A 13658-nucleotide genomic window follows, 5' to 3' on the forward strand; every position below is an offset into this window, starting at 1 on the left:
TGTTTTAAGGAGTTCTAATACCCGCATTTAAAAAAATGAGTCTAATTTAGGGCCTTCGCAAGTATTTTTTTTTCTTTGTAACTGTGGAAACAAAAATTGAGAGATGTATCCACGTAACACTGCAAATGAGCCATGCCTTCTGTACCAGTACTTCAGTTTTACTTCTTGTCTTTCTTTGATCAACCTTATTTTAGTGAGCATACAATACATTCTTAGTAATCATCAACAGCAGAACACAATGTGCAGACCTGTCTTTGGCATGTTCAACAGTAGCTCACTGTTGCTGTAGCCTAATCTATTATTACAATGATCTAATGCAGTAGCCTGAGTTATTTGGGTTATATCCTGCCAATGATATGACCACCTGACAAGCTTTAGGGTACCTTCTACACACTCTGACTGCCAGGAGCTCAAGCAGAACTCCGTAGAAAAAGTTACAGCACTTTCTTGCCATTGTAGTGCACTCCTACTGCAGACTTCATGGAACTGATGGTCTGCTAGTGATCATTCAAAGCTGGGTAGATATATCCCCTGCTGTGGAAAATATTCCATTGTTTCAGTTTTCTGCAATGAAATGCAGACCAAACATAGTGTGATTTAGTATACGAGGTGAGTTGTACCAGAAGTTCCTTGGTACAGACTATTATCAGCCAAATGTCTTCCAGGTAATAATGCCACATAACAATATAAGATATAAAATATTATTTGTGTTATAAAATACCCCCATTGCAGTATCAGCATGTATCCTACAAGTGGAATACATTTCTTGTTAACATTCATTTAGCCATCTGTAAAACAAAATCATTGTATACAAAAGAATATTCAAAAGAATGTGCTTTGTTCAGAACTACCCAATATTTAAGTGATTGAAGTGCCAGATTATGGGATATGTTAGTGTATAACAACAGGGCATCTAAAGAATTGAGTCCTATATAGGACCATGTCAAGGAGGGGGCTTAGACATTTGGCATTTTTATGATGTAGAGGATGTCCATGGTACCAGTCCCATACCTATGAGAAAATGAAAAAGGATGTATATACGCAAATCAAATTGTGTAAGAAAATGAAAAAGGATGTCTATACGTAAATCAAATTCTGTACTTTTGAGTCATCACTTATGGATGCAAGCATGACAAAGGATGTTATATTCTACCAGGGAGCTTTTTGATAAGGAACCTTTTGGTGAAGTTTACCTCATAAATTAGCCACACTGGGTTTGGTCTGCATTTCACTACCCATTTTGAATGGTTTACTATCCAGTTTGTAGATGTTACTGTGTCACTATTCATCAATGGTACTTTAACAACTTCTGTTTACAGAAAACCTTTCTCTAGAAATTCTTTTCTTTCAGCCTCCAGTTGTACCCCCCCCCCACATTGTGAGAAATATACCCAAGTGCCAATTTATGTGAATAAAGCACATATGTAATAGGGATGAAGATTACTGTGTTTTCTTACATGTTTTATTACGTAGATTTATACACAGGATATATGAATTCATTAATTTACAACAAACCAAACAAGAGATGGATAATATGCAAAGACAGGACTTTCTTACCTATAAACCAAAAGTAACGTATCCAGAATATTTCCTTACAACCGTTATGACTATTTATGGTCAGAATTCATATTTGTTTAGATCCTTTACTTAGTTATTTTGGCATATTGTACACTAAGACAGATTTATTGGCTCTATCCTGGCATCATCAGTGGGTTTTACATATTGTAGGGGTAAGAACGTAGGCCCAGTTGTAGGGTAACATAAATATTCCTCCTCCACCCCTATCTGCTGATGGTGTTATTACTAAGGGATGTTTGCTATGCAGTAGATATATGCAACAAAGTAGCTAGAGCTTCTTCTTTTTCTAAAATAAACCATAATAGTTCTTTTCAGATTTATTCGTGCATCACTTGCACTACCCTATGGGTTATGTATCTAGGCACATGTTCTGTGGCATGTTTTACACTGGACAAACCTCTAGACCTTTTAAGCTTCAAATAGCTGAACAACTAAGTGATGTTATATGCAAGAACTCTCAAGTGCACCTCATAAATACACTTTAGTTTATCAAACAGCAATTTTCACTTTCATTGGCATTGAAAGGTGCAGTAGTTTTAAAATGAATAATACACAGGTATTACATCAACAGTTGAAATATAAGGAATGTCTCTGGAGGGTTAAGATGGTTGCAGTTTTTCCCCAGATTTAAATGCCTCTTTTTGAAACATTGGCGTATTTGAAGTGATTATACGGTTGACTATCAGTTGTCATTTGTAGACTACATAGTCCTGAAATTATTTTACTTCTTATCAGTACATGCAGAATTTGAATGAATTATATTATTCTTTATTTGTTGGCACATATTGATTGTTATAATATGTCTGACAGCAGCAATTGTTATATAAAGTAAAAAAAAGTCTTTCGGCATTTCCTGGTTAGGGGTCACCACAGCAGATCACCGGTCTGCTTATGATGTTGAGTTGCCAGCCAGGCCCCCAGCCTTCAGAGAAGGCACACACACACACTCACGCACCTAGCTGCATGTCTTTTTTTTTTTTTTTTTAATATATATATATATATATAAAGTTTAGTTGATCACAGGGAGGACATGCAGACTCCGCACAGAAGGCGCTCCAGTCGAGAATTGAATCAGAGAACCTCTTGCTGTGAGGTGACAACACTAACTACTGCACCACCACGGCTGACTGTATAAAGTATGTTGCAAATATTTTCCCCTAGATTTTAAGGATTTATTGCGAACTATGTTTATACAATAGTGTACTTATGCAATTGGCCACTAGATGTCAGTTATAGATAATCTAAGCTTTAAAAAATTGCTTTTGTCAGTGCATGCTTGATTGAACTGTATAGTTCTTTATTTGCTAGCATGTATCACTTGTTATATTCTGCCAGATGTTTATAGATTTACACAACTGTTTCTGTACAGATTTATGTTTTGTGTTTGGCATGATTATTTTCACATGATGTTTAGGTGTTGACATGACAGTGTGTTGTCATGTGATGGCTATTTTTTTTTTCATTTAAAAGGGGATGTAGGGAAATTTAGTTTTACCGAAGACGCTGGCAGTTGGCTACCGAAACTGGTATTTTCTGGTATCGGCAGTTGCCTAGCTACTTTATTTTGGATTAAATGGACATCTCTTGCAACCTGCCTTTTCCTGTGCTGTTTTTTTCAGTGATCTTTACAACTGAAACTACCAGAGAATTATATTGTGTGACTTAACATCATGATACTTTATTCTGAGAAATTAATGTAGTACTTAACCATTAAAGAAGAATGGTCTTTGACTGCTAGAAATTACTAGTAGTTTTATATACTCATTGTGTACTCTGTGCCATTTGTTTCATGAAAAAATGTGTGCTTTCCATTTTTCAAACTGACAAGCTCAGCATTTCTTCAAGTCATGCAACGGGTGTGCTCTTCTAAAAAGTGAATCAAAATGAATGCTCTTTTCTAGGAAGAAGTAATATTTTTCTGTCATTTTTATGCATTATTGCAAAATACATATATTTTACTTATTGATACAGGCATGCACACATTTGAGATTCTATTGTTTACTTTTCCTATAAGTGATTAGGCCATAAACAGCAAAATGAAAGTGGTATTTAACACAGGTGTCTTGTTCTTAAAGCTTCATAAGAATATTTGAAGCAATAGCACAAGGCTCTTATTTGAAGTTAGGATTGACTTGTCAGAATGGAGTTTGGAAATTGGCAAGTTGCAGCTGTGAACGGAAAAGAAATGCATAGCCTTTATTTCATAATTAAAGCCTATCAAAACAGAAATATATAAGTTTAGTGTGATTTCAGACCTAAAAAGAATGTGTTTCCGCATGAGGGCGATCTTTTTTTATCCTTTGCATAAGATGAAGTGTAAATTAATTACACAAAAGTTACTTTTTCCATTAAAATTTAAGATATCAGTGCTCCTTTGTCCTTTGAGGGTAGAAGTCTAAGCCAATGACATTTTATAGATAGTTGTGGCAGTAACAGTCCTTGCAAATTGGTAAAAAGAACCATTTTGGAGATCATAGGTTTTTATGTACAAACAGCAAAAATACCAAAAACAATCCATGACTAAGGGGAGGGGAGAGGTCAATCCTTTGTAAATGGTCAGTTGATTGGTTAAAACTGTCTACTAAAGCCTATTTAGTTGCACTTGTAGGTAGACATATTCAGTGTTTGCTGATGGTAGTGAGTTAGCTACTTTTAGTAGCACTGTGGTATAAATTCCAAATTGAGGTATAACAGTGAATGGGAAACAAGTGGAAAATGATAATATACTCATAAAAAATTGAAGTGATATATGTGCATTGAGATGGAAAGGACTGTCCCACATCTGAAGTAGTGCATTGAGGCAGTATTCAGGCTTACACCTGAGGGCTCTGAGAAGGGGTGTTCTTTACTTCTTGATTTAAAAGACCACATGAATGATCAGTTATAAGGATCCTCAGAGGGTGTAAAACAGTAACAGATGCCTAGTCTTCTTTGAAGTAGATTTGTAGGATAATCTGAATGATAAAACAGACAGAAAATACCTACCTGCACAGGCACAGAATAGTTCAGACAAGAATAACTCCGGAATAGAAACATTAATAAAGGCCTCATTAATCACATGAGTTTTAAGACAGGGCAGTGAGAGATCCAACCTTAAGAGAAGCCAGAAGTAAGGTACAGGCTGGAAGTTGCTTTCCGGTGTTGCCAGATAAGCCTCTCCTCTTTCGATGTTTTAAAGTAAACCATGATCTAAGTTGCTGTATTGAAAAGAAAGGGGAAGACATAGTTAAACAAGAAGCAGCTCCCCATTCTTTCCAAAGCATTTTGCTGTACTCAGCTCATAGCTATGTACTAGGAGGCCACTCGGGTAGAAACATGAGAGAGTAAGTTTCATGAAGATTTTATTGGCCTGGGATTTTTTATCTATATTGGAAGTTTTTTTTTAATGCTTCACCCGAGTATCAGAAACACGCTTTGTGTAAAACTTTAAGTTGCCCCATAGAGGTCTTGACAAATGGACCTACCAAATCCATGGCAGTTCTATCAAAGAGAGTTGCCAGTTATTTGTGGTAGATGTTAGGAGCATAGTTTTTCTGTTTGTAATTTGTAATTCCTTACATCTTTGAGAGAGGAGTAGCAAAATTTGTCTGGTTAAGTGGAATTTGAATTGTTTTGATGGGGCATTAAGGAAATAATCAACTGCAGATGCCATGCTAAGAGTGTAGATGGGAGAACTACCATTGAATTGTGTACTTTATTGCTGGATCTTGAAGTATTCCTTATATAAAATCAGATTAGCATACTTTTGACAGGTTAGTATATCAGTGCTTGCTTTGTCACAGGCACTATGACTTGTGAGTTTGCAAGACTTCAAAAAGAGGGAAAAGGTGAGTTTTATGTTCCCTGCACATTTTTTCCCTTTTCTCAGATGGCTCCTTAAAAGTAGTATGTATAGAGATAGAGGTGATAAGGGGCAGAGCCCCCCCCCCATTACTTTTCCTGTTCTGTATACTGCTTTAACATGATTATTCCACTAAATCTAGCTATTGCATTTGAGACATTTTACCTGTTGACTAAGGAAAACAGTGTTTCATTTTATACCCTTACAGGTGAAAAAATACAGACAGCATACCAGAAAAAAATGTTTTGTCACACCCTTTATCTGGGGTGTACCATTAGCATAAACATATTTGTTTATGTATATGTGTATATGCATGTGCATCCATATTTGTGTGTTTTATATATGTAAATGTGTGTGGGTGTGCGTGTGTGTGTGTTTACCTTTGTGTATATTTATATGACACAGAGAAATGTGCTGGAATTTTTTTATCAATAGCTTTATAGAAAACATTGCTTCATACACTGCTAGTTTTAAGTTAATTCTGTGTAATTATGCAGAGTAACTGAAAGCATGTTCTGCTGCTTACCCATATTCTGCTAGTTGATAAAAATGTAAGATAAATGTATGCATACTTCATTTAATACATGGATAGAGATTTACTGCATATAGTCCATGAGAATGGCATTCTACAGAGCCATTCAGCATTGTACTTGAGATTAACTGTATTTTGATTTGGTCTGTGGAGAGGTTTTGACACATTATTTAACAAGCAAATGCAGCAGTCAAAAGCGTACATAAATCCTAGTTTCATACTTTTTAGTTTTCCTCGACTGCTATTTTTAAGGTACAGAGGTGCTACCCTCACAAATGAAGCTCTTCAGTAAGCAAGACGTTCTTATTTTTGTGGAACATTTTGTAGAAACTCAGATGGCAAGAGTGAAAAGAACAGTACTTAACTAGTTATCCCCAGTCAAACTGATTAGTCAGGCCAAAGTCATGGGGCTATGCGTGAGGACACTCCGTTCGGAACAGATCATTAATGCAAGCATGTTAAATTCAGCTGGACAATGTTACTACTAACTTTTCCTTATTAGGCTGGCATGCTTAGAGTTGTGCTAGACTTGTATGGTATGTATACACAATTTCAGCAAAACTTGACTAAATATAATGTTTCTTTCTGACAGGTCCGGTAATATACCAGCTAATACAACTCAAGAACAACTTTACTATGCCAAGAGATTGTATGACTCTGCCTTTCATCCTGATTCAGGAGAAAGGATGAATCTGATTGGCAGAATGTCTTTCCAGGTGCCTGGCGGTATGGCTCTTACTGGCTTCATGCTGCAGTTTTACAGGTCTGTCTTCTAAAATTTACAGAATTTAATTAATTTCTTCATTATTTTGATGTCACTGCTTTAATAAGAAATATTATACACTGCATACCTGCATTAAGTAAACATAGTTGCATAGTATTACTAAGTACATGAGTCCAGAATTGTCCTTCAGGGCTGCTTTATTTAGCTGTTACTGACAGAGTGGCACACCCATTTGTGGAATAGCATATCCTGTCCTTTTGCACATTAGCTTAAGCAAATTCTTTCCCAGGGAAAGAATTCACTTGACCGCGTCTGTTACTTTGCCGTTTTTGGCACTGTAGTGCGATCTCGGAGTTGGTATATTTAAGTAGGGGGGTGGGGGTGGGGGGGAGCCCCCCACTTTATGTATTCTTTAAATTTTTTTTTTCTTTTTTCTTTTTCCCCCTTGGCCAAAAATCGCTGTTCTGAGCTTTCAGGATTGTAAGCTTTCACTTACATGGGGTCGATTATTCATTGTTAGCTTTTTTAAGCTTTTGATGATATAATATAGACCCTAAATATATACATATACATTTTGCATGCAAAAAAACCATTGTAAAAATCATATTCTATTTCCATAACCTATTGTTAACAAAAATCACTTTCATCCTTCTAGACTTCTTCAGGTCTGTGTACAAGAACCCTAAAAACTATCTACAAAAATATTGTACAATTAGTTAATATTGTTATAACACATCGTTTTGAATAAAGTGGGAAAAAGAACAAGAAAAAGAAAAAATGTATGATGGAAACAAAATATACATTTAAATTAAAACTGATTTAACATGGTATTTAAAGCTAACTGGAAGAATAAAATTAGTCGTAAACAACGTGGCAAGTTTCCAAGTTCCAGTACACTTTTAAGTGAACAGTAGTAGTTTAGTCCAAGCTTCCTAAAAAAAGTTCAGCTTTAATTGCCACATGAGTTCATGTTTTTCCAGCATATTCAGGATGTCTCATTCAAGATCACCCATGTCTATGCGATCCAGTATCTGGAATTTAAAACCTGTGTGTCTTTTATGAAGAGCAAGGTGTTTGGTTAGTGCGTTATTTTTACAGCCATAGCAGATTTCATTCTTCCCATAGCTATACTTCAACCACTTTCTTAGATATGTAGATTTCCAAGGACACCAACAATAATAGAATCACCCACTGATATATTCAGAAAACCAACGAGGGTTAAGTTATTACTCCACAGTAAATGTTTGCATACGTCAAGAAACAAGTATAATGTGGTGAAGTCCCAGGACTATAGATTAGCTAGAATTACCACACAGATGGAACCATTTTTGAGCAACTTGAACAACTTAGAGAATTATTTTCTAGGGAGAGGCTATAAATGTCAGATATTAAAAAAATATCCTGGAACCCATTATAGAACTGCAAAGGACTGAAGCACCTTCACTCAACCTCCCCAGTATGAGAATGTTAAGAAATTCTACAGAGAATTACAAATGCAAAAATAGCTGCATCCTGACATGCACTTTGGATTATCACAGTATCAAAAATGTTATTAAAGAAAACTGGGTCATTGTCACAGGAAACCCTTATCTGATTAACATCTTAGGTGAAGGCCCAGCCTTTGTTTACAGGAAGCCCAGGAACATTAGAAGTTTTGTTTAATTTAAACCTAGACTATATGAGAGAAACACTAAAATATGTGAAGCTAATTGTAAATTTTGTATATTTATATAGCAAGATGATAGTTTTTATTGCCCTTATTTAAAGAAAATCATTAAGACCAGTGCAGGGGGTGACTGTAACACTACAAAAGTAATTTACAGGCCACAGTGCAATGAATGTGATGCATTTTATGTCGGCAAAACTGTAAATAAACTTAAGTGTAGAATTTAATGTCATCTGGCAGAAATCCACTCTGGATGTAAAAATAATGTACTAGCCAAACACCCTGCTCTTCATAAAAGACACACAGATTTTAAGTTCCAGATACTGAATCACATAGACATGGGTGATCTTGAAGGAGACATCCTGAATATGCTGAAGAAACATGAACTCATGTGGCAATTAAAGCTGAACTCTTTTAGGAAACCTGAACTAAACTAATACTGTGAACTTAAAAGTGTACTGGAACTTAGAAAATTTCTACGTCGTTTATATGACTTATTTTATTTTATTCTTCTAGTTGGTTTTAAATACCATGTTCAACCAGTTTTAATTTGTGTATATTTTGTTTCCATCATCATACATTTTTTTCTTTTTATTGGAATTTTTTCCACTTTATTCAAAATGATGTGTAATAACAATATTAACTAATTATATAATAATATTTTTGTAGATAGTTTTTAGGACTCTTGTACACAGACCTGAAGAAGTCTAGAAGGATGAAATCGATCTTTGTTAACAATAGGTTATGGAAATAAAATATGATTTTTACAATGGATTTTTTGCATGCAAAATGTATATGTATATATTTATATATAGTTTTAGATTGCCAAATGGTCTAAGGTATATATATTTCCAGCCATGTTATTATCTTGGATAAAATCACAGACTTAATAATCTGGTTAAATAAGAGGTACCACATAATTATTTTTATGTACTGCAAAACAAAAAATATATATATTATTTATAGACGGTGCAGCGGTAGCATTGTGCCTCACAGCAAGAGGCTCTCTGGTTTGATTCTCGGCTAGAGTGCCTTCTGTGCGGAGTCTGCATGTCCTCCCTGCACTCATGTCGGTTTCTTCCCAATTTACAAAATCATGCATCTGGAGCGTTTCTCCCCGGGCCTCCGCTGAAAGTTGACTCTGTTCCAAGTCGGACTTTTCCGGTAAACAAATGTTAAATAAATAAATAATAAAATACATTTAAAGTAGATAAGGGTTATATTATTATGACAGCTACTAAGTAGGGCAGGACCAGCTTGAATGTCACACTGATGGGGGCAGGGATGTGAATTTAACATGTATACCAATAACACTGTTTTACAGCACAATGAACTACTCCCTTGCCTGATAAAAAGTATATACATAGTTAGAAAGCTTGTGAGGAAACCTTTACACTTGTTATTTTTGTTTTACTTGGATCGCATGTCTGTGTACTTAATAAAAGTAAAGGATTGTCGACTGGAAACCAAACTGCCTACCCTGCTTGAATTACTTTTGAATACTTAGTAATGCTGTGCAGTATTTCAAAGTTTTATATTTATATTATTTTTTTGACTTAGGATGAGTTTGTTTGCTACTACCATTATCTGATTTGATTAATATACAGTGATTAACTAGATATATATGGATTGAAAATCTTCCACACACAAGTTTCTTACACTGTTGTATCATTCAGATCTAGTTACAACCATCCATTCCCCCAACATTTCCATCCAAATACTATGCAAGGAATTTCTGAAATCTTCCAACACATTACACCCCCCCAAAAAAAATGTTCCCAGATGTTCTTTGTGTTTCACTGTTGCAGTCATCACCTGTGGGTTATCCCTGCTGTGGTAGCCCTCGGCTGGCCCAAATAACAGAGTCAATGTTTTTCTGCTTCGACTGATGTCGCTTGCTGACTGACGTCAGGTCGTCAGTGCTATAAAGCAAGGCAGCCGATGCCATTACTTCAGTCTTTCTTGCCGTGGAGCCTGTAGCAGAAGCAGTTCACAGGTGTGCTAATCGGTCGCTACCAGAGTTTTGAATTACAGCTGAAAACGTCTAAAGCTAAGTACCCCATTGGGGATCCTTTTTTCTTGCACTAACTGATGTCCGAAAAAGTTAATAATTGTCTTGCCTATGGAAAGCAAATCCCTCACCGAGACTTCCATTCATACTGCGTCACTTGTTTAGGCCCGGACCATGAAGTCACCCGTTGCCGGTTCTGTGCCCTCTTTTAATGTGAGAACAATTCATCGTAGAGCTCTTATTGCAGCCAGGTATTTTCATCTTCCATCTTCGCATTCCAAAATGGTGTCCATCAGCTAACAATCCATAGACATTCCGAAAAAACATAAAGATAGAGACAGACCACACAAGGCTAAGCCTTCCGACGACTCTACCGCTAAGCAGGTCATCAGTTCTCTGGGATTCTGGAATTCAGTAAGGCGCTTTCACAGCCCCTGATGCCCGATACAATACTTTTGCAGGCCTCTACTGAGACCCTTTCGGAGTCCGGTATGCTGCAGAAATCTTCTTCATCTTCCGAGCCTTTGGTTATCTCTGCCTCGCTTGGGTCCTGAGCCGTGACGCAGGCACCGGCTTCTGAGGAAGCTATTCACACTACCAATTCTGGACAAAAACCAACATCTCAGTCGACTACCATTGCTCTCAAACCAATGGATACTTTAGGCCTAGAAGCAATGCAACTCCTAGGAAGTCTACCTCTAGTCACCATCTTTCCCCTGCTCCACCACCCCAAGCTCAAATGCTTAAAATGGTGGAGGATCTTATCTCCCTTAACAGGAGTAGTCAGGCCACAACTTCTAAAAGGAAAAGAGACCCTTCTTCTAAAATACTGACAGAACAGGATTCTGAGGAGTCTGATTATTCAGATTTTTGAAGAGGAACAACAACCTCTGACTTATGAGATTCAGATCAGAGGATTCCATTCCTTCTGCCTCCCCACCAAAAGATCTTTCCTGTGGGGAAACCCTTCACACCCTCAGGGAACATTTCCACTGTGAATCCCAGGACTTCCCTCAGACTAAGAAAAGACTAAGAGAGTTTCCAGACCTGCCTCAGCACAGACCCTTGGCCATCCCCCTTATCTTAGAAGTAGTGGATGATGTCTTCCATGAATCCAGCTTAGCTCCTGATGCCCTCCCACTTGCTCCTAGTAAACATGACCTGTATTACAGAGTATCGGATTCTCGCAAACACCTGTACAGAAATCCTGCTGCAGACCCAGAGCTCATTACACAGGGACCAAAATGTGCTAAGGCTAGTTCTTCAGCGAATCCTATTCCTTCCGGCAAGGATTCCAGAGCTCTGGACAGATAGGGTAAAAAAGTATACACCTCTGCAATCTTAGCTGTCAGAGCATTCAAGTGTCAGTTCCACATGTTAAAATATCAACAACACACTTTGGAACTATTAAAGCAAAAGATTTCAATCTTTCCTGACTATGCGACTTCGAAAGAGTTAGCAGATTTACTGCACTCTACTTGTCAAGTGGCCAAACACTCATTATACTGTAGATATGATGCCCTAGAAGCCTCAAGCAGGGCAGCAGTGTCAGAGTCTATCATTAGGAGACATGCATGGTCGAAGGAACAACCTCTCCCTGATCATGTCATATCTAAATTAATTGATGCACCCTTGGATAAGGACCTCTTGTTTGGAGTAAAAGCAGAAGAGGTGCTTAAAAAAATGGAAGACAAAACAAAATCATTGCAAACAGTAAAAGATCTCTTTCAGGTACAACCTCCTAGGTTCAGCAGGAATGTTTCCTCAAAACACTGGTCCTTTCCTGTACCTAGCAGACCGAGACTAGGTAAGCCCTACAAGGACAGACCACCGAGGCTCCTATGCCAGGGACAGCAGAGAACCAAACAGTGGACCCACTTCCGCTCCAAAGGCAGGGAGTTATAAGCCATCCGCTATGGCAAAAACTCTCAATGACTCCCTCCCCCTCTGCCTTCTTTTCACTCATGAAAAATTAGGAGGAAGGCTCTCCCTCTGCAAAGAAAATTGGCTTTCTGTAACAAAGGACCAATGGGTCTTAAAGATTATTTGTCAGAGATAGAAATTCTCCTTCAATGAACCCACAATTCTAAGAAGGTACCCAGACTTACCTCCAAATCAGTGGGCAGAGGCATTGAAACAAGTCCAAACTCTCATATCCCAAGGGGCAGTAGAACATGTCCCCTCAGATCAAAAAGGCAAAGGCTTTTATTCCAGACTGTTCCTTGTTCCCAGAAAAGAGGCCACTTGGCGCCCCATCCTGGATCTATCCATTCTTAACACCTCCCTAGTGGTCCCCAAATTTAAAATGCTAGCTTTGCAGCAGCTGCTGTCTTTGCTGACAAAACATACCTGGTTAGTCACCCTAGATCTAAAAGATGCCTACCTCCACATCCCCATAAGGGAATCCTGCAGGAAATTCCTTTGCTTCAGAACAGGCTCATAACACTTGCAGTTCTCTGCGCTACCCTTTGGCTTATCTACTGCCCCCAGGGTATTCACCAGATGGTTAGCCCTGGCCATAGCCTTTTGCAAGCTGAAAAATATACAGATTTACCCTTATCTGGACAACTGCCTCATTCAGGCAGAGTGCAAAGAAAAGCTACTTGGGGATCTCCTCTTTGTCAAAGCCCTCCTAACCTCCTTAGAGTACACCATCAACGAGAAAAAGTCAAAGCAAACACCCTCCAGGAAGACCATTGTTTTGGGAGCACTGCTGGACACAGCATCCCAAATGGCCTTCCTATCCCTAGAAAAGCAGAGCTTCCTGCCTCTCTACTTTACCCGGCTGGCTTCCAGAAGTCACCTCACTGCGAGGAAGTTCCTGCAAGTTTTGGGGTACATGGCATCTTACATCTTTTTATTCCTCTGGTCAGGCTTCATATGAGAAAACTTCAGTGGTATCTAAAGAACCTTTGGTGCGAGCACCCATAACCTCTAGAGACCTCTCTCCCTCTGATCCCCTGTATAAGGGCAGAGTTTCTCTGGTGGGCAGGGGCCTTTGCCAAGAACAAGTGTCTTTCCTTTGCCCAACCAGGCAGACCATTACCACCGATGCCTCGGACATTGCTTGGGGCGCTCACCTAGAAGGCAGGTGCACCCAAGGTCATTGGGTTGCCCAGCACCTTCCCTTACACATCAACCAGAAGGAAATGATGGCAGTACAAAAGCCTCTGACATCCTTCAAACCTCATTTCAAGCCAGGGGTTCTCCTTATCAAAACAGACAACACCACAGTAATGTGGTACATCAACAAACAGGGAGGGACCCAATCTTACCCTCTGTGCAGGCTAGCCATGAACCTCTGGC

General features: G+C 38.2%; 1 protein-coding gene across 3 annotated transcripts in view; it reads left to right on the forward strand.

Moving 5' to 3' along the window:
• Positions 1–13658, forward strand: part of SFXN2 (sideroflexin 2) — a 666316-nt gene that overhangs the window by 243272 nt on the left and 409386 nt on the right. For all 3 annotated transcript variants that reach the window (XM_044056549.1, XM_044056546.1, XM_044056548.1), the window contains exon 3: positions 6544–6714. In XM_044056549.1, coding sequence (XP_043912484.1) covers positions 6544–6714 — 171 coding nt within the window. The remainder of the gene's footprint in view (positions 1–6543; positions 6715–13658) is intronic.

The sequence above is a fragment of the Protopterus annectens genome, chromosome 14.part0 (genome assembly GCF_019279795.1).
Source record: "Protopterus annectens isolate FY-2018-M chromosome 14.part0, PAN1.0, whole genome shotgun sequence".
Classification (NCBI taxonomy): domain Eukaryota; kingdom Metazoa; phylum Chordata; order Ceratodontiformes; family Protopteridae; genus Protopterus; species Protopterus annectens.